The sequence below is a fragment of the Ambystoma mexicanum genome, chromosome 12 (genome assembly GCF_040938575.1).
Source record: "Ambystoma mexicanum isolate Mex_15411 chromosome 12, UKY_AmexF1_1, whole genome shotgun sequence".
Lineage (NCBI taxonomy): Eukaryota > Metazoa > Chordata > Amphibia > Caudata > Ambystomatidae > Ambystoma > Ambystoma mexicanum.
The window spans coordinates 79,686,634-79,711,671 of record NC_090936.1 but is presented as its reverse complement, the minus strand read 5'-3'; the positions used below and the strand labels follow the sequence as shown (position 1 = coordinate 79,711,671).

General features: G+C 49.4%; 1 protein-coding gene across 4 annotated transcripts in view; it reads left to right on the top strand.

Moving 5' to 3' along the window:
- The window catches only part of PTPN12 (protein tyrosine phosphatase non-receptor type 12), an 820,244-nt gene that overhangs the window by 647,060 nt on the left and 148,146 nt on the right, over window positions 1–25,038 (top strand). For all 4 annotated transcript variants that reach the window (XM_069628049.1, XM_069628047.1, XM_069628048.1 and 1 more), the window contains one exon: window positions 18,688–18,779. In XM_069628049.1, coding sequence (XP_069484150.1) covers window positions 18,688–18,779 — 92 coding nt within the window. The remainder of the gene's footprint in view (window positions 1–18,687; window positions 18,780–25,038) is intronic.

Here is a 25,038-nt window from a genome sequence, read left to right as displayed (position 1 = left end):
AGCCAGGCTCGACACAGTGGGGCGATTGGCTTCTCTGTTGGAGGAAAGGACGAAGGCCATCCTGGACAAGGTACAATGGCTGTCGGCCATGGACATGGCCAGGGTGAGGTCCGTCAAGTCCCTGCTCGGCATGTTGTCCTCGTGCATCTACCTCGTGTGCCTGTGGAGATTGCGGATGCGACCGCTGCAGGAGTTCCTCTTCGCCCGTTGGATGCAAGCGATGGGCGGCTTCGAAGGCAGATCCCACTCAACGAGACCTTCTGCCAAGCGATCCGGTGGTGGGGCACCCGCGCGCATCTGGCGGCGGGTATGGACTTCCAGACCCCAGCGTATCAGGAAACGGTGACGACAGACCCCTCCCTGGAGGGATGGGGTGCGCACACCGGAGAACTCCACACAAGAGGCCCTCGGGTCGTTCCTTCTGTCCCTCAAGGACAAGGTGGTAAGGATCTTCACCGACAACACCACCACAATGTTCTACATCCGGAAACGGGGAGGCACCAGATCCCCAGCCCTATCCAAGGAGGCCCATGATCTGTGACACTGGGCCGTCGCCCAAGGGATGTTTCATGTACCCTTCCATCTGGCAGGAATAAAGAACACCATAGCCGACTCACTCAGCAGGGAGCTGTGCTCGTGCCACGAGTGGGAGCTGCGGCAGGATCAAGTGGCTCTCCTATTCCAACGATGGGGCAATCCCCAGATTGACCTATTCACGACGGCGACGAACACCAAGTGCCGGAGGTTCGCCAGCAGGTTTCCCCAGCCGGGGAGCATGGGCAATGCCCTCTCATTCCCCTGGGACGGCCTGTTCCTGTATGCGTTCCCACCGTTGCTGCTGCGACTCATAAGTCAACTCAGACGGTCCGGTGCGGGATGATCCTTGTCGCACCAGCGTGGCCGAGGCAGATCTGGTTTCCCGGACCTTCTGGACATGTCGGTGTCTCCCCCCCCACTCCTCCCAGTCAAAAAACCAACAGACGTGGATCTTCTCGCCAGAGAGGGAGGCGCCATCCTTCACCACGACCCGGGGTCGCTGAACTTGCATGCCTGGCTCCTGTAGCACTAGAGTTTGTAGGGTCCGGCAGACTGCAAGGAGGTGCTTGCAAAGGGCAGGGCGTCTTCGACCCTCAAGTGCTATGGACATAAATGGAAGAGGTTCTCTGTCTGGTGCCGGGCACAGAAGATTAACCCTCTGCGGATTACGGCCCCTCAAGTGCTGTCGTACCTACTGTCGCTGGCCAAGGCGGGGCTGGCTCATACATCCAAGATTCATCTAGCGGCGATTTCCCGCTACACCAGAACTCTGGGGCGATCATCTCTGTGGTCCCATCGCCTGGTGAAGAAGTTTATGAAAGGACTGTTCCGGTCATTCCCGCCAGTGAAGGCTCCGTCCCCGGCGTGTGAGCTCAACGTGGTGCTGAGCAGGCTCACAGGGCCGCCATTTGAGCCTCTGCATTCGGCACCATTGAAGTCCCTAGCGTTTCTTGTGGCCCTCACCTCTGCACGAGTGGGAGAGATCCAGGCCCTCTCCTGTAAACCACCCTACCTGAAATTCCTCGAGACGAAGGTAGTGCTGGGGATGCACCCCTCCTTCATGCCCAAGGTGCCGTCGGACTTCCATCTCAACGGGCCCTTGGTGTTACCTGTTTTCTTCCCGTCGCCTTCGTTGCCGGCCGAGAGAGCTTTGCACTCACTGGATGTGGCTAGAGCGCTGAAGTTCTACGTGGACCGCACGAAAACCCTTCGGAAGACATCACAGCTGTTTGTGAACTTTGGACCTGCGAACCAAGGGAAGGCCCCCTCGAAGGCTTCCATTTCCAGGTGGCTCTCCGGCTGCATCATACACTGTCACCGGTTGGCAAACCGACTGTTGCTCGGCTGTCCGAGAGCCCATTTGACCAGAGCGATCGCTGCTACCACGGCGTTCCTATCTTGTGTGCCCTTGCTGGACATCTGCAGAGCTATGTGGAGGTCGACGCACACCTTCACGAGATTCTACTGCGTCGACCGGGATTCCAGGACGGAGTCCAGAGTCAGCCAGGCAGTGCTGCGTAACCTGTTTGCCTGAAGGTGAGCCTGGTGAGGAGGTAAGAGTTCCTTAATGTTGAGCCTTGCCACCTCGCGTGGTTGTGCATGTGTGTACTGCTATGTATTTTTGTATTCATGAGTATGTGAATCCATGCCAGACCCCATGCTGGAGAAGGAACAAGTTACTTACCTGTAACTGTTGTTCGAGGGGATTGGGTCCGGCATGGATTCACATGCGGACCCTCCCTCTTACCCCTCTGCGGCTCTTCTCTTGGTCCACCTGCCACTTTACGCGCTACCAAATCTGAAGATGGCTGCCAGGAGGGGCTTAGGTGGAGGGCAGTCATTGGCTGGGGCCGTATGACCCAGAGATCAGTGATTGGGAATTAGGAGAAAGACAGTTCAGAAACGAAACTGAAACTGATTTTTTTCTTCACCGAGGATTCCCAGCCTGATGACAGGGAATATTCATGAGCATGTGAATCCATGCCAGACCCTTGCTGGAGAACAACAGTAACAGGTAAGTAACTTGTTCTTTAGCCAGCTCCAAACGACAAAGAACGGACTTTAACGGGGGCGTGGCTTTCCTCAAAAGATGCATAAACAAATTTGGATAAAATTCCTATTATAGCAGGAGTGCATGTTTTGATTGTAATTGTGGGACAAATTTGACTTGCAATTTGTTGGTTGAAGATTACTGATAACTGACATTTCAGCTTCAGATACATGTTGGAAATTAAACTGGTGCTTGTTTGCATACTACCTAATCGACACATGATCAATTAGTTAAAATGGACAGGACATCTACATAATTGCCCTGCCTGCGCTGAACGCTCAAAGGTTCTAGTTAGAAAGTCAACCATTACACCCTGTCAGAGAGGCCTCACAAACACCTAGCCTCCATGGTGTGATTCAGTTTAAAATAAAAATAGAAACGATGTATGCTATTCAGAGTTGCAAGGTATTGAATTGGGCACACTAATGGAGATTCCCCTCTTCGGCTTCCTTGGCTTGCACCTCCCAAGCCCAAGTGTGCCTCGCAGCAACCGGTAATTCTGGCAACAGTGTGGGTCTGAAGGCTGTAGCCATCTTCCTCTGAGGTTCTAAGCAGTCTCCTATCCTAATACTCCCCAGATCAGTAGGTAGATCATCAATATTGTGCCTTCAAAGGCATCCGGCTCCTTTCTCTTTCCACTTGCTCTCTTCTTACCCTGATGTTACTCCTCTCCACTCTGTTCTAATCTTACCCTCTTCCTATTTCCCTCTTCTCATTTGCTAGGCTCCCACTCCCCCTTTTACCCTCTCCTTACCCCCTTCAACAGTCTTCCAAAATCTCTTCAATGCTCTGCTCCACCGTCCATCCTCCAACTGGTCTCAGTTCACCTCCTCTCCTCCTGACCTCATGCCACCGCCCCTCCCTATTTCTTTGGCTTTTATTTTGTACTTCTCTTGTCCTAGCTCTAGCCTCCCCCATCCCTTCCATTGGTTAGGTGCCTCACCTGACGTTGTGGTTAATCTCATTACTTTTCCCCGGGGTGGGTCATCATGTTGTATTCCCCTTTTTGGCATGCCCCTTTTTATATGTGATTTATTTCTTTGCTCTGGGCAAGTTGTTTATTCTGGCCTACTGTCTTCGGCGCTGTGGTGAGTCCTGTTGCATCTGCACAGCGTGTGGCTCCTTGAGCGCTGGAGCTTTCATAGATGTTGCTGGGGCTGCTGGCTTCTTCATTCAGCTCACTCGCAACATGCTTAGCATATTACACTTTTGCATAGTCAATTGGTGTCTCTTATTGTAATATATCCTACAGAGTGGACTACCTTTTTTTTTTTTCAATGTCTTTTATTGCCGTACCTTTTTGAATTTTGAGTTTTTCTAGTTGTTGGTTGAGGACACATCACTGAAGGTGGTGATAACCTCCCACAGTGTTTTACACCACCTTGGTTTCTTGCAAGGTTGTTGCACCCTACCCTTTTCACATGGGTGATTTCTTGCTACCCGGGATGGGAAATGTCTGTAGGGCCTGATTACAGCTCCAAACATTATTGGCTGTACGGAATAGGGTACATGATGAAGCTGTTTCACTGAAGAGTTACAGTGACTGATGGGCAGGTTCAGCACCAAAGTACTGAAGTTCAGGAAATGTGAGTTTCACTGAAATCAGTACACTGTCAGGTGTGTGTGAATGGTTGGAGAATATTTTTGGTTCAGCTCAAAAGCAATTTTGAAGATGTACTGTATGACGGCTTTCAAGTTGCATCAATACATTACATTTCAATGACCCCTATAACAAAAATTCAAACTTTGCAATTGTGTGCATGTTGTGACAAGGCCAGTACTTGCTAGTCCTTGGCAGATAAGCAGCATACTGGTATGTGTAGTACTGAAATAAGAGTATGGGCCAGCATAGTCCTGGCACAAGGTATGGAGTGATGAACATCGGCACGATATTCATTCTACACTCTACATACGTGAGGGGGACAGACTGGAGCCCTCACAACTCACTCACCTCAACACTGGGAGGGGTCCATGTCCCCCTTTGCACCTCCTGAACCCTGTCACAACCCTTGGATGCAACTTTGAACATTCTACCTGACCTACCCCCTCACTGTTGGAATACCCTCCGTCTCACCTTCCCAGTTTACACTCATATGGTGAATGACTTGCTTTACAAATGCTGTAGTACCATTCCAGGAAGACCATGGCGCTCTGTCGAAAAGAACACGCCCTTCTGAGCATTAATTTTGATAACGTGGGTACGTTGATGGTTCAGGTAGATCATACCAAATTGTGTCTTCGACACTAGAGTTTAGTCTCTCAGACGTCGTTTTGCTAAAATGGCTTAGGTTTTCGCCTTTTATCTAGCAACACCCCCATTTTCCCCCCTTTTTTTTCCTGGCTTAATTTTCTGAGCTAGCCAAATTTGCATAGGCAATATGGCCGCTATCTGGATGACATCCCATACGCTATATGTCAAATATAAACTCCACCCATCATGACTAGCAATCTCTCTTCTACCTTCTCAGCCTCTGTACTCAGCCCTTAACTCTCCACATATACCACACACTCACTTGGCATTGGCCCTACAGGGCACCACAAATTACCTTCAGAGACCATTACTCTTACTGGACACAGTCCAGAGTTATGCTCCTGGATTCCAGATCCATTTCCAAACCGCATTATCCATAATGTCAATGATTGTGGCATCCATTTATTAGCAATCAATGAAACCTGGTTCAATTATGCATAGATGCTTTTCCTCTCTGATCACCTGTTGTCTTGGTACAGTTGCTTGTCTGCAAAATGAAACCTCTATTTGTGATGGGTGGTAGCAGTAATTTTCATACACCTAGTTTTCTGTAAGAGTATCGGGCCCCTCTTAGGAGTCCTTTGTGAATACCTGCTTCTCAAGTATTCTACTGCCCTGGACTGCTCTTTTATCAGTGGATTTGTGACAGACTGCAGTGGATGACCTTTCTGATTCAGAGACACAAAGTGGTTGATTATCTGAATAATCTAGGCTTCACCCAAATGGCGACTTCCCCCACACACGCCACCCACCGCCTGAACCAAACCACGTCAGGTGCATACCCATGGAATTCTCCTCTTCGGCTCATCCTGTGGTGCATTTGACAGCAAGATCACACAACCAGCCTCTAACCCCACCCCAAGTAGATCTATTCTGCTACACTCCTCCAGATCTTTCTTGGTAAAATACATTCACTGGATGCTGCCCTCACCAAAACATTTTCAACTGAATTTGGCATTACCTTTCTCTTAATGCAATGACCCTCTAAGAATGTGTGCCCTGAAAGGGGAGATCATGCATTCATCCCTCTCCTTACACTAGAGGGCTTTACTTAATTGCTAGTTTAAGGGCATTTCAGTTGTGGGCTAGTTGCTTTGGGGGAGAGCTGAATGTTGAACATTTGTGGCCTTTGTGCAACTCACTGCTCTTAAGCCAGGATTGATTCTGAGACATCATCAGCTGAAATTTAAAAAAAATCAGCTGTTGATAGTTTGGTCGCTTCTAGATGTGCTATAGAAAAAGGGCAGCTTTCAAATAAGCAGTGTTACATGGTACACAATTCACACTAAACTAAAAAAAAAAAAAATAGTTGAGTTCCCTTAGTTTAAGATGGAACACAAGACTTTGTACAATTGATGATCTTTTTTTTTTAACTTGTTTAATTTTGGTTAGCGCACAGGAAAACAAATTAGCATATCAGATCAACACTTCATAACCGCATTAATATATAGTTGTATATCCCCAGACACCCGCTCCCACCCTTTAGTTCCGGCAGTCTCCTGAGGACTATCTCTTTGCCCGTTAAGTCCGACCTCTGACTCATCAGCCTCCGTTATCCCTTACACCGCTCCGTCTTCCTCCTCTATCTCCGTGTTTACGTCACCAGATCCTGATTCTGGCTAACCTCCGGGGCCTGCTCCTCTATCGATTGAGCCTGTTCTCCATCAGCCGCCCGCATGGCATTCATCACTAGGCGTGGTTTATATGTCAGCGCCGGGAAGCGCAGGTCATAGTCTATCACCGGGGACCAAATGTTTGTGAAACGGTGGAGGCGGCCTCTATTTGCTGCCATGATTTTCTCAGCGATGAATATGTCCCAGATTTTCAACCACCACAGCACTGTTAAGGAGCCTTCCGGAGACTTCCATGTCCGGGCTATTGTGATTTTTAGCGGCCAAGAGCAATTGAGTGATGAGGGCTGCGAGCGCGCCCGCTTTTGGGTAAATGCCTGGAATTGGGGTTCCCAGCAGGAGTGGTTCCGGTTCTAGTGGCAGAGAGATCTGGGTAATGTCTGCGATGATAGCTGTACATTGGGCCCAAAAGACCGATACCACCAGGTACGACCACCACATGTGTAGGTAAGAGCTTGACGAGCCACAGCGAAGCCAGCACCGTGGGTCCAGCGACTGACTGAAGTGGTGTAGTTGAAGCGGTGGGAAATACCATCTCAAGAGAAGTTTATGTGCGCATTCTCGGTTGGTGATGCCAGAACGAAGCTGAATGCGTGCAGGACCAAATATCAGTCCAGGCCTGATCTTGGATCGGGTGCCCTAGGTCTTTCTCCCACTGCGACATATTTGTTGCTCTGGCTGACAATAGGTTCACCTGGAATAGTCGGTGTAGCGTCGAGATCCGACCTCGGGCTGGAGGGTCGGCTATCGTTAGTTCCAAGGCGTCCAGGTCTCGGGTGGCAGCTTCTCGTGTTTGGGGGTGTGAGCACCAGTGCCTGATTTGGCAGTATGAGAACCTGTCTGACTCAGAGATTAAACGCTCTTTTGCATTGGACGAATGTCAGTGGCTGGGATCCTTCAAATAGTTGGCTTAGGGAGCTGAGGCCTCCGGTGATCCAGTTTCTGAAGTTCGAGGGGGAAGATCCAGGTGAGAATGCCGGATTGTGGAAGACTGGAGCTGAGGGGCCTTGGTCTCTCGGGATGCCTCTGTATTTGCGGGGCCAATCCCATGCCTTCTACGTCTGCTTGGTCGAAGATAACATGGCTGGCCACGACCACCGGAGTGCTGTTGGCAGGTGCAGGAGAAAGCGCAGGGGGAGAGGCAATCTGGATTGTTCTACGTCCATCCATTTGGGGCGGCCTGACGCTATGGTCCAAGCACGGGTGTGAGCTATCTGCGCCGCCATTTGGTATTTTTGGAGGTCCGGGACCCCCAAGCCTCCCTGGTCCGAGGCACAAAGCATGGTCCTCCGCGGAATGCGAGCTTTCTTCCCCCTCCATATGAATTCAAATATCTTCCTCTGCAGTCGCTGCAGCTGTGGGCGGGGGACTATGATGGGAAGGGCCGAACAGGCGTACAGAAATCGAGGCAATAAGTTAATCTTACAGGCCGTGATGCGCCCTATTAGTGATATTTCTTGAGTGAGCCAGGCGTCCAGGTCTTTTTCCAGCGTTTTAATCAGGGGCGGGAAGTTAATCCGATAAGTGTCACCAGGGTTAACGGGGATCTGCACCCCGAGGTAGGGGATGGAAGTTTCACTTAGTGGGATTGCGCACTGGGCGCTGAAGGATTCCTTGTCTCTTTGATCCAATCCTATCCCCAACGCTGTTAATTTCACAAAATTGATGGCAAATCCGGACACCTTCCCAAATCTGTGGATTTCCGCTAGGGCGGGTCTTAAGGACTGGGAGGTGTCTCTGATGGTTAGCATCACGTCGTCAGCGTAGAGCGCAATCTTATGCTGGGTGGAGCCCACTTGGAGACCTTTGATTCTGGTGTTGAGGCGAATCCGTTGGGCCAGGGGTTCCATAACCATAGCAAAAAGTAGGGGAGAGAGGGGGCAGCCCTGTCTAGTGCCGCATGTTAAGATCATTGGGCTGGTTAGTAGGGCGTTCACTCGGAGAAGGGTAGTCAGGGTTTGGTAGTTCGCTAAGATTAGCTTTACGAAGGTGGGCCCCAGGCGGAACGATTCCAGGGTAAGGCGTAGGAACGACCAGTCCACTTTGTCAAAAGCCTTGGTCGCGTCCAAGGCTAGCAGGGCGAGTTTCTGCGAGCCTTGCCTCGCTATCTCGACCAGGTTGAGGACTCGACGAGTGTTATCCGTGGTGGCTCTATTTAGAATAATCCCGTCTGGTCCGGGTCTATAATGTCCGGAAGAAGCTTCGCTAATTGGTTTGCCAAGACCTTCGAATAGATATTCGCATCCAGCTTTAATAAGGAGATGGAACGATATGCTGCGATATCTCTGGGGTCTTTTCCTGGCTTCAGCGCTAGTACTGTGATCGACTCTTTCATCGATGGGGTTGTTGATCCAGAGATGGCGAAGGAGTTGAAGAGGGTCGTCATTGGCGCTAGCAGCTGGGGCCGAAAGAGTTAAAAAAAATCGTGACGAGAAGCCATCCGGGCCAGGGGCTCTAGTTTTCAAGCTTTAACAGCCTCGTCGATCTCTTCGCCGGTAATCGGGGCCTCCAATTCTTCTCTACTTGCCTCTGAGAGTTTGGGTAAGGCGGTTTCCCGCAGGTAGGACTGCTGCTCTCCACAGGGTTTTGGAGTCGCTGTCATAGTCTCGGTTACGTGAGCCTCTGCAATTCTCAACTTATCCTGATCTGCGAACTGGACTACACCCTGGGGATCTCTGAGGCCTAGAATAGTATTCCTCCTCTTGATTCTTGCCAGTTTTTCCACCAGGAATTTATTCGCCTTGTTTCCTCTAGCGTAGTAACTTTGCTTTGTTTTGGTTAGAAGCTGGGCTGTGTCCTCCGCATAATGGGCCTCTAATTTCTTTCGGGCCGCCTGCAAGGCTCGGTAGGTTCTTGGGGACCAGTTTCTGGCCTTGCACGCCGTCTCTGCCTCCTGGACCTTATCTTCTAGGATGCGGCGGGACTGTTTTTGTTTGTGGTAGGCCGCCCCTCGGGAGATCAGTACTCCTCTCACCACGGCTTTCATTGCGTCCCATGTATTCTCTGGGGAGGTATCTTCATTTTTATTTTCTTCAAAGAACTGTTTTATTGTTTTAGCTACTATGTCTCTGGTGGCCATATCGTTTAGTATCGGGTCATAAAGAGACCATCTACGTTTAGGGGACGGGTCTGGGTTATGCGCTCTTAGCGTTAACATTATGGGCGTGTGGATTCTGGGACCTATGAGGACATCTGTGTATGCCAGGATCTGCGGGGATGCCAACAGAAGGTCGATGCGTGAATAAGTTATATGTACATAGGAATAGCACGAGTAGTCTCGCTCCTCTGGGTGGAGGATCCTCCAGGTATCCACCACGTCGAAGGTTCGGAACAGTTTAAGTAAAGCAATCGCCAAACCACAATCCCCGCGGGCTGGGGGGTGTGATCTGTCTACTAAGGGGTTGGGGACCCCGTTGAAATCTCCCCCGAAGATGGTCTGGCTCTCAGCAAACGGTAGGAGGGTGCTTTCCAGGGTTGAGTAGAATGCCTCCTGCTCTTCGTTCGGGGCATATACAGAGATCAATGTGTATAGTTGGCCAATAATTTGGCACTTCACCGCTACAAAGCGGCCATTGGGGTCCAGCTTAGAGTCCAGGATTTGCGGCTTCAAACCTTTGGCGAATAAGATTGCTGTGCCACCCCTCTTTGTTCCGTTCGATGCCAAAAACTGTTGTGGGAATTGCCGATCTCGGAGCCTCGTGAAATCCACCGGAATCAGGTGCGTCTCCTGTAAGAAGACAATGGAGGCCTTGTCATTCTGAATGCGTTTTAGGATCGCTTTCCGTTTCTGTGGGGCGTTGAGTCCTCTAACATTCAACAATAGAAACCTTAGTTTCTGATGTGGAAGGGGAGCCTCCTGAATGTCCTCTGGGATGGAATTCTGCTCCTCATGGGGGGGCTGGGGGTATTCAGTCTTCATTTCGTGACTCAGAGTTAACTAAGCTTTCCTGCGGCTGGGTTTCCTGTATCCTCCAACGGGAGGGTAAACTTTTACATGAGTGGGCCAACGGGGGCCTAAGTTTTCTCCCGGCCAACGGGGCTGGGATCCAACCACAATCGGGCTGGTCTCTGAGGGTGAGTTGATGACATACTCCTTGGAGTGGGGTATGGGCCGCTCGGGACCCGCGGCAATATCAGAAATTGGTTTCATCTCTGGATCGGTCTGCGTAAGTGCCCAGTAGGGCGGTCTCATTTTATCTTTCGGCGTCTCTGAGGCTTCGCCCAAGGCTGCTGCTGCTGTCGCTGGGGTAGTCGCTCCGACTCCCCTGGCAAGTGCTGCGTGGACTGAGCTGTCTGGGCCTCCGGGGAGCATGGGTGTAAGATTGACTCGGCATCTTCTAGGTGGCTGATCCTGCGTTGGGTTCCTTGAAACGTGAATTAGAGAGTGGAGGGGAAAAGCCATCTGTAGCGAATATGCTGGCTCTGTAAGAGTAGTGTTAGGGGTCTAAGTGACTTTCTTTTCTGTAAGGTTGTTAGCAAGAGGTCCTGGAAGATTTGCAGTGGGGAGCTCATGAATGAAAGTTCGTCTTTGGTGCGGCTGATGGCCGAGATGGCCTCTTTCGTAGCGTAGAAATGGACCCTGGTAATTACGTCGGGGGGGCCCTCTGAATCTACTCCCTGTCTTGGTCGTAGCCTGTGAGTACGGTCCAGGATAAGTTGGGTTTTATCCATATTTGGGAGAAGGGCTTGGAAGAAATTGCCAATGTATTCAGGCAGCTCTTTGTCTGAAATGGTCGATGGGACTCCTGGGATGCGTAGGTTATTTCGTCGTGCCCTGTTTTCTAGGTCTTCTTGTTTAAATTCCATTACTTCATTCTTGTTTTGCAGAGCCAGAATCTCCCGTCTCATGTCTAGGATCGAGGCGTCGTGGCTCTGGGTCAGTTCCTCCACTTCGCCCAGCCTCTGTTCAGCCTCGGTCCGTCTTTGATCCGTTTGGTCCATCCGCGTGGTGAGCTCTGACATACAAGACCGGAACTCCACCTTGATGTCCTCCATGAAGTCCTGGATGTCTTCCTTAGTGGCTAATTTACCTTGCTCCTCAGCGGGTTTTTGTGGCGTTAATTTAGGGGGAGGGTCTGGTTTCTTCGTTCTGTCCGCTGCCAAGAGCATAGTGGAGATGTCTGAGGATTTGCCTGGTTTCGTTGGCTTCGACATTGTGTCGGAATTGGAGCTCCGGGCTGCAGTGACTGCGATGGTTAAGGCTCTCGGGCTGAGGCTTATTAGAGCACGGAGGCCAGAGGTCAGGGACCCGGGGGGGGGGGGGGAGGGGGGGGGTAGGTAGACTCAGGTGAAGAGGCCGAGCGCCAGATGCAATGAGTATCACTAGGCCTTGTTTTCGTGGCTCAGAAAGAGGGCCGCAGAGGCGGCGCAGCCAATGTAGGGTTCTGTTGGAGGGTAGGCGGTATGTGTCCAGCTGGGGGGGCCTTGGGGCCGGGACTCAGGATCGAATATGGGCCGCTGGAGTGGGCCGGGGTGCCCCAGGAAGTTCCAGAGGTCGGGGGGGGGGGGGGTCTCAGGCGGGGTATCAGGAGATCTCTGGTCGGACGGGGGACATGGTCCGGTTCTTTGGACCACCGCGGGTGGATATAGCCCTTTCAAGTCTCAGGAGGTTTTCTTACCTCATCCGGGTTTGCTGGGTTGGGCTCAGGGCTCAGGAGCTGGGGAGCCGTGTGTTAGCAGCTGCTTCCGTGTAAGATCCTCCAAACTGTCCGAGGGCCCAGCTTGTGGGGGGCCCAGCCAAGGAGAGTGGGCCGAGGCGCCTCTGGAACGAGCCGGGTCGTCTGGTGGAGGGGAGGCCGTTGAAGGGGCCCCCGGAACGCCTCACCTCCCAAGTCGGTTCATGACGCCGTGTGGCAGGGCAGCACCCGTGGTATCCTGGAGGAGGTCGCTCGGCCGTAACTCAAGGCAGGGCTGGAGCTCCAGAGACGTGGCCCCCGTGAGCAGTTGGAGTGGGCCGGGGCGCCCCAGGAAGTCCCAGAGATCGGGGGGGGGTCTCAGGCGGGGTAGCAGGGGATCTATGGTCGGACGGGGGACACAGTCCGGTCCTTTGGACCACAGCGGGTGGATATAGCCCTTTCAAGTCTCAGGAGGTATTCTTACCTCATCCGGGTTCGCTGGGTTGGGCTCAGGGCTCAGGAGCTGGGGGGGCCGTGTGTTAGCAGCTGCTCCCGGGTAAGATCCTGCGGGATGTCCGTGGGCCCGGCTTGTGGGGGGCCCGGCAAAGGAGAGTGGGCCGGGGCGCCTCTGGAAGGAGCCGTGTCGTCTGATAGAGGGGGGGAGTTGAAGGGGCACCCGGAACAGCTCAGCTCCCAAGTAGGGATCCTGGAGTCGGGTGGCAGGGCAGCACCCGCGGTATCCTGGAGGAGGCCGCTCGGCTGCAACCAAGGGTAGGGCTGGAGCTCCAGAGATGCGGCCCCTGTGTGTCGGTCGGGCCCTCCCTCCGAACGAGGAGCGACCGTCTTTCCCTCAGCTGACTTGGAGGCCAGTGGTTCTCCAGCGCTCCCTGGCCTCAGGTAGGATGGCTCGGGGGGTCGATTGACTGGCAGCTCTCAGCGGGTCCACTCCCGCAGTCACTGGGTGAGCGGGTGCTCGTACACGGCCTCACTGCCTCATCTGTAGGGAGCCGCGTCCTCGCGGAGTTGTCTGGGCCTCTGGACCGCTGTGATCGGGGGAGGGGAGGCTGCTACGCCGCTGCTGGGGCTCCAGATAGCTGGTATCAGCGACGGGGAGGAGGGGGGCCTCTTAGTGATTGCGGCGGGCAGGCCAGGAGCCCATGTCAGCCCGGAGCTAGCCGCCGGGCATTTGGATCGCGGCTCACTTCGTTCCGTCTTGGGGACGACGGAGAGATCACTTCCCGGCCGCCATCTTGGGAGCGGGGGCAGGGGGCCTCCGGGGAACGGGCTGGATTCGGGCTTCGGGGATGGCAGTCGTCTTACAGGGCAGCCGTCGACGCCTCAGGGGTTCGCCTTGCCTGTGAGCCTAGGCATGCCGCAGACCGATCCTTTTAGAGTGATTTATTTATCATCGCCGCGGGTCTCGTACGGAGGCCATTACAGGAGCGGCTTCATAGTTCCCGCTCCAGGCCACGCCCCCGATCTTTGTTTTAAATGTAGTCAGTTATAGGTCTTAACAGTTTGCTCAGCGTCTTCAGAACCCCATCTCTGCAGAGCAGTGGATGTGGCGTTTGGTATGACGTAAATCTTGCACATGGGCAGCATGGTTTGCATCCAGCCTGCCAGTTTAGAGTGTGGGGGTTGCAGTTAGCTGGCCTATTGGTGGTTGGAGATTGCTTGCAGAGAAAGTGTTTATTATAAATGTGGTTGACTGATATTGTATTCAACATTGTTTTTACACAAAAAACGTTTTGGCACGTGTTCACATCTGTCCAGACAAAATACTTAAAAAATGTGTTGAACTTGCATGGACAACAATGAAAGTTACAGATGAAGATGTTTGTTATTTTTCTTATATGAAGTAGCATTCAACCTGTAACTATATAGTTTTCCTACCGCAACACTGAGATGTATCTACAATGGAATAGCTAATCTAATAATGAGCAAAAAAGATAATGTAACTTGCTCTCAGGTGGATCCAAATCACGGTTGAGCTCTGTGTGCCTTCACTGGGAGAATATTAATTTGCATTGCTATCACCCAAAAGGACAGCCCATCCTATACCTCCTGGGTAAAGGAGTATCTGCAGCAACTCCTATCCATCTATTTCTGCCTCCTGGAGCCACCATCATTGAGGCTGAGGGGCAGTGCCTCCTCGGGCACGAAAAGCAAGAACGACATGTCTGAATTACTCTCCTTATCGTGAAATCAGTGATGTACAATTGGCCAACATAATGAGAAATCTTCTTGAGATTGAGTAAAAGCTAATCTGGTATGTTCTATCAACTGTAATTCACTCAGGAGGAGCCTAATCCTGTTAGCTATGTGCCTTACACGAGAGAAAGATCTATTTACCAGCCAGTCTGATCTCGCTTATGAGGACAATCCATCTCAATATTCTGCATATCGCCTATGAGCGAGAGTCCCAAAAGCAACCCCAGAGCATGTGCTAATGCTTCCTTGAGGGTCGTCATTACGGTGCGATATATAAGCAGCTCCTCCCTTGCCTCTAAAAGCATAGACTGCAAGAAGTTATGAACGCTGACACAAGTTCCATTTAAGCGTGGCTGTCGCACGAAGACTGCACCGTCGTCTTGTGGTGGTCTTGGTAAGATTTACAAATCCACTGTGCTTCAGGAGCAATCGCAAAGCATACACATTTAGCAGGAAGTTTGTATCTATTCGAAACGCTGTTACCAGAGGCATGGAACTTGACACTTTCTGGTTCTGCATGGTGTTTTACATTTTTTTTTTATTCAAATGAGATTTCTCAAAAATGCAGATGTTTCTGCAGGCACCATAATGTGGCTTTGTGTGATTGATCTTTCACTTGGACTACTAAAGCTGGAACGTAACTAGAGTGCCTCTATTCTTGTATATAAGACCTATTACTCTTCTCAAGTGGTGTTTTACCATCACTTACCCAAAGATAAATGAATTTACCTTGATGTAGACACTGATTGTCATTGGGTTCTTATCTAGCACTTCATACCAGATCCCAATGCTTAGAAGTGATGTAATAGTAGCAGTTATCCTTTCCTATTTGATAGTACTACTTTTATTGATCTAGGGAGGATGAAGGGCTGCCCTGCTGGGTTTTGGACTTGAGTAATAGGTGTTTGCCACATTTCTGAGGTGGGACCTTAACTCAGGAACTGTCCACATAAGAATACAAAAAGAGCCTTGTCAGACGGTAGTGATTTAACGCGATATAAAAGCGCATTGAGGTAACCCACATCAGTTCTTCTACTGAAGCAGCGGTTTAAAACAAGTCTTGTTGATTGGTGAACAGTGTGTTATTTGGCTAGATACTATTAGAATATATCATTGCCGATACTGAAATACCATTTTTACCTACCGGAGGAGGGTCGGGGGAGGTGTTGGGAGCGAGGGTTCCTCTCAACAATCGGAGCTTATCACCCCTAGTAATGGCACTGGGTTTTCTGATGGAGTGAGGCGTTTAGACCAGGTGGTTCATTAGCCATAGCCTTATTCATCATTTTTTTTAAAGAAGATACGTTAACAGTTATCACATTTGATGACCACCTGGTTGGTAAATAACCTGACCCGCCTACTCTTATTCGTGGAGGTTACAGAAGTACAATCCTGTAAAGGATTTAGTCCAGCAGTACTAAATTGGGGGCCTTCTGAGTAATCTGTGGAATAGGGCCAAGAAATCAACATCACTCTCACTAAGATTGTGTGCCCGATGCTGGATGTTGACACAAAGTGCCAACACAGCAGATTGCCATCATGTGATACTTTTTCCTCTTTCACTATTTAGCAATTATGCATCTCTTTGTTTGACCTAGTAGGTGTCGAAAATATGCTGTTCACACTTGAAAAGAAGGTTGGGTTTTAAAGTTCTGTAGGACATGTTGGTTCTTTGTGTGGCTGCTCCTCTACATTCATACAGAAATAAGCCACTGCTAGATTTGGTACTGAGCTTTGGGGACCCTATGGTCTATAGCTACTTGCATTCAAGGAAAATGTTACTTGATATTTAATCTGTACATGGGAACCCCAAAACTATGTTTTGTCTTGAAGCAAACTTGTCAAAAGCAGATTCCCCAACGCCTCTTCTCCTTTGAGTAAAAATGTGACTTAATGGCAAGATCCACCTGATGGGCAACAACTAGGTGGTGTTAGGAGGCTGCAGGGTACATGCACATTACTCTGATTCACATGTCACCCGATATTGTGATGCAAGGTTCTGAAATGATTGAATGTCAAAAAGCTCATGATCTAAAGGTAATACTGCGAGTAATTAATAATTTAACTGTGGCTGGGGAGCGATGACTGGTCCCCTACAAAAAAGTGGTGCCTCACTACAAAATGTAATCTAGTAAGCACCCGCTCTCAAGTCGTATCATTTGTTTGTCAAATGCTGCTGTGACAAAGGTTTGTTTAAAACCAAACTAATTTTAAATAAACCCAACATCCGCTCACTCAGTGCCACGGAGCCCCTTCTGAGTGCTACAGACAAAGCAATGTTGGAATTTGCAATATCAAGCTACATATTGAAGCTTTGGAAACATGGAAAAAGCAAATGGGGGTGTTAACTGTTTTTTCAATTCTAATTTGTGTAGTACACTCTTCAACTGTTGATACTGTTTACTAATACAAGGCTTGATCATTGTTAGGACTGATTTTCTATACTCTGGCCCAGTGGACAGATGTATAGAAGGCCATCCTAGTTTAGTTACAGGGACATCTCTGGGAGCTGTAGCCAAACAAGTTCAAGGAAGCAAGGCGAGTGGTCAAAGCTAAGTCTCACGAGGTGGTGAGCCTGTAAGGGGTCCTCAATGAGTACACACAATGAAAAGTCAAGGAGCATACTTGGACAGTTACAAAAATGCTTATTTATGGCCATATAACACTATGAAAAATGACATTTAGCATGTAATATTATCACAAGACTAGATAAAAGATACATATATACAATCACTGGAGTAGGTCAAAATACATAACCCCTGCAAAGGAAGATGAGTATTAGTATGCAGCACTACATGTCCAGTGATACAACAATAACTTTAGTCATCCCTCCAATGTATGGGGCTTTGTGCTCAAAAGTTCACCAAAGTTCCACTTAGTTCTGTGATACAGGAAAACATTACTGTAGGGTTTCTAGGGTCCAATGAAGGGTTCAAAGGGGTAGAAGACAAGAAGTTTGAGTGAATAAGGGTCCCCACTTTTGGAATGCTTGCACAAGCAAGCATTGGCAAAGCCAAACTGTTGTTGGGTGGTTCAGGTAAGTACTGTTAAAACTCACCCCGATACTTTGATTCTTCTTAGGACTTTGCAGGTCTTCAAAAGAGGGTCCAAGGTCGCTTTTCCCGCCTATAGCTTACGGTCCTTGATGCCCCGGTGTTTGCCGGTTCAATTCTCTGGTTGGCGACAAATGCTGGTACAAGGTCTTCAGGTTGGAGAATGCAGAACTCAAAGCAAGGCCCCCACCACGGCCCCCCGCTCCAACCCCCTCCCTCCGGAGCAGACCATCTCGGCTTACCTTCTGGCAGAAAACACATGGCCATGCAGTAGCCCATGAAAAGACTCTGCTTTCCCAGGCACTGGAAGTCCATATAAAGATTGTCCTGGCCTCATATGTCAGGAAGAAGGCTTAGTGAAAAGATGGCGATGGTACAAATGAAAAACCTCAAGGCACGGTTATGTTTTGGACACTAGCCATCATAGGTAGCCAAATGCGGTAAGGCTTAAGTAAAGTACACTAAAAATAGAAAAAAGGTAACTGCTGCCACTAACATGTCGCTTAAGCACACCTAGAGTAACCAAAAATACTGAGTGTTGGTCTAGGCCAAAACAAAGGGTACCCTGTTGTAAGATGCATTGTACAATGATAAAAAGTTACCAAAAGTGATAACAATGTAACAAAAAAACTGAGATAAATAATGTTTGCCAGTACTGACAGCCTGAAGAACATGTTGGTTTCCCCATGACAGATCAGCAAAAGCCAGTGTAGTGAAGCTGAAGGCTCCAGTGCACTGTAAAAAGCGCAGGTCAGATAAAAAAATAGCAACTTTTTTGCAGGTCCATACAAATGGAGGGGGAAAGGTTGTGTAAACTTTCCTAACAATCGTAACTTTATAATCTTGGAATGTAACTGTTTTTAATTATTCTGAAGAAATGTCCTCTATAGATGATTTTATTGATTTTATTTGTGCTAAGCAGTAAAATGTACTTTCATGCTGGTAGTTCCTAGTGCCTCCTGCTCCCTGATAGACCAGACTCTAGTCCCTCTTCCCCGTGTTGTGGACTTTGAGGAAAAGACTGATGTGGACATAGAGGGCAGCACAGGCTGTCTCCCTTTTTGAAATTGTTTGCTAAATAAGAATTTTTCAGTACTTTGCCCTGAAGACCTAACATCCCAGGAGCCTGAAGCTAGTGGGTTGGGTCCGGGGGGGGAAATGAGACGGCACCAAGGACTTCCAGTACACAAGTGCCTTGCATGAATTTCTTACAATTATTGGTTATCGAATTAAGTACTGTGTATTATAAATTGCTCCTGACGATAAGTGTTGCATTTAATGACATGAGCTCATCCTTCCACTTGAAAGTTTGACTTTTCATGTCACCCTTGCTCATTAGACCGATCTTCACTTCTACCTGGTGCGCCTACGCAGACTGCTGAATGGTCTACAAGTGCAGATCAGAGCATGCCAGAACATTCACAATCTCAAGTAAGTATGCATTACTTCAAGCCACACAAGCAAGTAGTGATAACTGTTTGTCTCTCTTTTTTTGGATATATTTTTATTTATTTTATGTCTGCCGTGAACTTGTGGAAAGCAGAGTTTATGTGGTAAGTGGGTCCCTGAATTGCACATTTCACTGTTCTTACCTTCCACTTCGTCAACAGATTGGATTTTTACAGACCTTTTTCCCAACACTCGCTCTTAGGGCAGGAAAACAACAAGAACATTGGTGTAAACCCCCTCAAACAGTAGCAACCCCCACAATATGCAGTGTGAACTTCTGAAGCCTTCTTATTCCAAGGTCCCCTGTCACTTATCGGTGCCGTTGTCTAGCATCCCCCAGTCACAACAGGGCCCATTGTAAAAGCTGCATTGGCATGTAAAATTTCCTTTTTGGGTCTGGTTTTTCTGCCACTCCCTTAGCGGAACAATGTCCTGGTCTGATTCTGGAACCATGTTTTGCTTCCTTTTATGTTTTACCCTGTTGTGTAGGGAATAATAGTCCTGAGTTTTCTCCCAGTTCTTTAAACACTTACTAATGGTTTCTAGCTCAAGTGTTCTTTATAAGTGGGATGTGAATTTGGCTTCACTGCTAATGACCTTTCCCCTGATTGTTACCAGAATTCTCTCGTGGAGCTTCATTATTTTGCTGAATAAGGATCATTGTCCTCTCCCTTCACATGTTAGACTGCTTTGAAAAAGAAAAATGATCTTCTATTTTTCACACTTTGGTTTTGGCATGCATGGACCGATGAGCTTTTTTGGGCTTGGCTGGTAATGAAAATGAGGCTGATTTAAAATGGGTACGAACAGCGACATGTTTGAGGTGTTCTGATTTTCGAAGGCAATGGTCAACTTCCTGTTGTGGGGGGGCGAACTTGATCGTAGGGAAGCCATTCTGGATTCCTTGGCTGGTGGCACAGGTAGTCATGGATGCCTCCCTGAAAGGCTGGATTGCTCACAGTGAGATCTGCGGGTGACAACTTTTGGCCTTGGTAGAGTGACACTAGCCGATCAACTGTTTGGCGCTATGAGCCATCAGACTAGTTCAGACTGCTTTTGTGACGTCCATTTGAGCGATTAACTTCCTGATCTTAAAGGATAACACTGTAGCCATGCATTACAAAAGGGGTGCACAATCATTGCCCCTATGCAAGGAGGCTATGTGGCTCTGGACATTGGAGAACGAGATCTGTTTCAGCGGCTCACTTGGTGGGGAGACGGAACTGGTTGGTGGATGCCCTGGGCTGACAGGATTCAGCCTCCCAACGAAAGGGAGATCCTTGTGGTTATCTTCAACCTCTGGGCGGGACCTCCAGTGGGTCTGTTTACAGTGAGAGCTAGCTCGAAGTGCAGGCTCTTCTCAAGGGAATTGCCCCCTGGGGATGCCTTAGTGGAGTGGATCTAGAATCTTGACTATTCCCACCCATTCATCTGGTTAGTTCTCAAGAAGTTGAGGCAGTTTTGGGCTCACCTGATTTTAATAGCTCCGGTTTGGGTGAGGGAATGTGGTACCTGGATTTTCAGTTCTGTCTACCTTGCAGTCTTCCTTGGAGGCAGGACCTGTTGTCCCCATTACCTGAATCCCGATTCTCTGTCTCCATGCATGGCTCTTGAGAGGCTGAGGCATGACAACTAGAATCTTCCAGATGAGATTTCAGCTGATGCTGTGCTGACTGCACGTAAGCTCTGCACTACGTCCATTTATGTGTGCAAATGGAGGGCGTTTGAGTAATAGTGTAGGGAGAGAGTTGCTGATCCAGGGTTGCACCACACCTCGTGCTGATGGAGTGTTTGATGTCTCTGGAAGAGGGCACAGTGTACTGGTGGTCAGGACAACATTCTTGTGCAGAGACTAGTTATTTGTGGCTCTCTCTCAAGCGTGATTGGGTCCTGTGGTTATCAAGCGGACATCACGCTGGATCTTATGTATATCTATGGATCTCCTCCCAAAGATTCCTCATTGCCATTCCATCCTTACCCTGCTTCTGAAAGCTTTTGAGGATGAGTTAAGAGGAGTGTATACACATATTTGAGACTTGTGGATCTGCTTAAAATCACAGGCTTTGCATAGCCGACATCTAGTGGTTGGTGCAGAGCATTGCATGACTTGTTTTCTATGTTTGAAAAGGGACATTGACGGGGCGTGTTTAATACTATCCTTAATGTGACGTGGACTTTACCAATGGTCTTTCACTCATCGAGGTCCTCAGATTGTTTTTTCTGCCTCCCAAGTTGATCACATTTCAGAGTGGTTAGCTCATAACTAGCATGACATTACTATTCTCTATTTTATGTAATTGCTACCACAACTCGACATGCATCACCAACACTCTTCAGTGATCGACTCAGTCGACGGGTTGTGGATCGAACTCGTGGTTGGCTCTCACGGCCTACATCAGGTTTCGGCCTTCAGTCGGAAGAGTGGGATGAATGTGTTCTTGTACATTTAGTCTTTTTTTTTTTTGCATCTTTGTCATTTTCAAATGAGCATATGCACTGTATTACAATGCAAACAATCCAATTCAAAATCTGTATATCTTAACACTTACAACTACTATGTAGCAACAATGTCCCGGTTATTATACAGAAACTAATTGGGCACATATTTGTTGGGGCAACAATTACTAATTTTAATAATATCAATTAAATTACAAGAAAGATTGTCCACATTCTCAAACATTTAGACAAAAACCACAAAACACTTATACACAGACTAACAACAAACCCTTTACCCCATTTTAGCTATTATCTGACCACTTAAATTAATGAGCTACTCACTCTGATGCTCCGTTACCATATAAATCATTAAAAGGCTTCCATAAAATTCTATAAACTTCTTCCTTACCATTCCTCTGAAACATGACCAGTTCAAAATCAGATAATATCAGTATATCCTTAATCCAACCCTCAACCCACGGCTTCTTCCTGGTCTTCCAAACTTTCAAGATTTGTTTCGCTGTCTCTTCTTCTGCCCTTTTACACATTGTCAGGCTGCCTTTATTCATGATCATGGAAAATACACCCTTGAAATTTTGCCCTAAGTGCAAACATTCCTTTCTGTGGAAGGACACACATGCTGTGTGCAAGCATGGTATTCCACAAGACAAATCAGAAAAAGGGTGTGCTGCTTGTAAACCTTTCTGCCTGAAAAAAATGAAAGATCGGAGGACAAAGCATTGGGCAGCCTACGCCATGCAGGCTAAAGCCTCCTCAGACTTCCCCAACCGGCACGGAGGAGTCGCAAACGAACAAGGCAGCATCTGCGCCTTTAGTGTTGCCGTAGATGCATTACAGGAGTCTGAATCCTGCCCGCTCATCCCTAGCTCCGCAGAGCATGCATCCAGCATTGCTATGGAGACAACCCCTGGCAACAGGAGCACACATCCACACAAACGAGGCCTCTTAATGAAACATGTTGAATGCACCCATGCCCCCAGCAAGGCATTGGCGAAGACTCAAAAGGTCTGATCTGTAGAACACAAATCTACAGTTGCATTAACCGAGATGGCCCGCAAACAGTCCCCAGTGTCCAAGGCAAAGCTATCGACACATGACCCTGTTCCCAAGAAGCCACCAGTCAGAATGAGTCCACTCCAAAATCCTTGATGCCTTTGTCTGTGGAGACGCATGCGCCGAAAGAAGTGAAGACGAGAGATGCCAGTCACTGTTTGGCCAACCTCCATGTGGACCGGTGCATTCCACGTGTGTGAAGATATTCACTTGGGCAACCGTTCAAAACCTATCCAGCTGTCTTCGCAGATACAGGTACCCTATCACTGGACCAGGTTGATGAATATCCAGCTGTGCTGACATCATTAGTGACACCACAACATAGTAACGTTAGTCACAAAGTAAACTTGCGTTGCTGCATGAAGTTAAGCAGACACGCATGAAGAACATGCATTAACAGTTCTGTAGATGGAGGACGGACACATACTGTCAGAAGCCTTTCCTTTTCGCTAGCTAAACGCAGACATGCAAGAAAGCAAAAGTCACACAGAGCAAGCTTGCAACCGCATTAGTGCAACTTACCATATGGAGCTACAGGGACTTATAAGGAGCTTGGAAGAGCCGAATGCTACTAACCTGTAAGGAGAATACAATATATACATATGGAAACCATAGAATAACTAGTGAATTCACATGAAGCCACAGGCCTTAGAATAAGGGAAGAAGAGATGCAGACTCTGCTACACGAAGCACAAAGCCAGTGCTCACAGCCAAGGACAAGGGCAGGAGGAAAATTCCTGGCTCCCGTGTTATGGATAACAAGCCTGGTAAAAACTTTCACACATCAGGCGACTTTGCAGATGAAACATTCAATAGCAAGTTGCTGCAAATTTTCATTGGAATAAACGCACATGCTTTCCAATAATGTACATACTTTTGACCAGATGCAGACACTTGCTTCAGAAAATATATTTCGAGGGGATTGGGTCCTCCGACGTATTCCATATCTGACGGGTAATGTCCACAGCTGTGCTGCTTTGGAAAATCTTTGGCTCCTGCGTCGATGACGTCGATGCGCCGTCACCCGATGTGATAAGTAGGATGCACGATGCCCCTAGCCTCAGTTCCGTTTTTTCCGTGAACGTGTTCGCTTCGTGAATCTCGGTACGCCTCGACTCGTTGGAGTTTGCTGTTTTCAATTCTCGGTTCGCTGAACCTGTTTGGTTTGTTGTGTAGACCTGTTCGTGGCGATGTCTTCTTCGTCTTCAACCCCGCGTCCGGGCTTCAAGAAATGCGGGGACTGTGGGTCCAAGTTGTCGGTCACGGACTCGCACGACGCCTGCCTCTGGTGCCTCGGGGAGGCCCACGATACGGATGACTGTGTCGACTGCCAGTCGCTCACGGCAAAGGCCTTGCGGGAACGCAAGAAGAAGCTGTCGGTAGCCTGTGTGTCTAAGCCCCGTAAGTCGAGGTCTGCGGGGCTTTCTACGGATGACTCGAGGGGCGACTCTCCGCGTCATCGTCGGAAGTCCAGTGGGTCTCCTTCCAGGAGTCGGTCTCGCCACTCCTCCGCCTCTTCGAGGCGTTCCCGGAAGCGCCGGCATAGGTCGCCTTCCCTGTCCTCTTCCGAGGACTCCGCCCGTCGGCGGGTCGCTTATCCCTCCATGCAAGTGATACCGGAGGAATGGGCTTCCTTCGGGAAGCAGATGCTTACGATTCTTGAATCGCAGGGCACCGGTCCGTCCGCGCCTCAGAGTGGGGTTGGTCAGCACCGGTCGAGAGACACCGCTCGTACGCCTTTGGGCTCGGGTGGTCGGCACGGCTCGCGGGAGAGGTCCCGCTCGGATAAGGGTAGCCGTTCTCGCCATGCCTGTTCCAGGTCCCGGTCCTCGATGTGCTCGAGACCGCGTGATCCTGTGCCATCTTCGAAGAAGACGTCGACGCCTGTGGCGCCGAGGTCGTCGACTATTTCTCTCGAGGCTCCGCCTAGGTCGTCGAGAGACAAGCTCGGAGTTCCAGCTTCGAGGCCTGTGTCGACGCCGCCGATGCTGGCGGCGCTGCAGCTGACATTGACGCCTTTTCTGTCGACGCCGACTCGTTCAGCGCCCTCAACTCCTTTCGAGGCGGTGGTGTCGGAGGGGCCCGTGGCATGGGGTTTGCCCCTAGAAAGGCTCTGGCTAAGGTCAGGCACTGCTTTGGTCCCCAGAGGTCTTCCTCTGCCCACCTGGAGTACATTTCAGAGGGTGATGAAGGCTCTGATGGCGGCTTGGTTCCGGTTACGGTTCCTGATGAACCTATCTCGGGCCATAGCCAGTTTGATGACCTGCGGCAGTCGCTGCATGATGCCAGTGGACTGGACACCTCTCCGGAGGTGGAGTTTTGTAGGCCAGAGCCTGGCACTCATGCCGATTCTTCATATTGGCGCCTTATGTCTCGGGTCACCGAGTACTTAGGTTGGTCTGCTCCCCCAGGGGAGTTCGTTCAGGATGTTCTCACGGACATCCTTGATCTCGGTCCTCCCACTGACCCGGTTTTGCCTTTTCATATGGCTCTGCAGAGAAGGGTGGCGGCGGCTTGGACTGCTCCGGAGAGTCTCCTGGCAGTGGGCAAGTCTTTGTCGCGAAAATACCATCCAGCCAGTAGTAACCCCTGCTACTTGTCTAGGTACCTCACTCCGGAGAGTTTGGTGGTGCAGGCGGCTACGGCCCCGGCAAAGCAGGCGTCGTATCCTACCATCCCTCCGGATAGGGACGACAAACGTTTTGATGGCTGGGCAAAGAAAGTGTTTTCT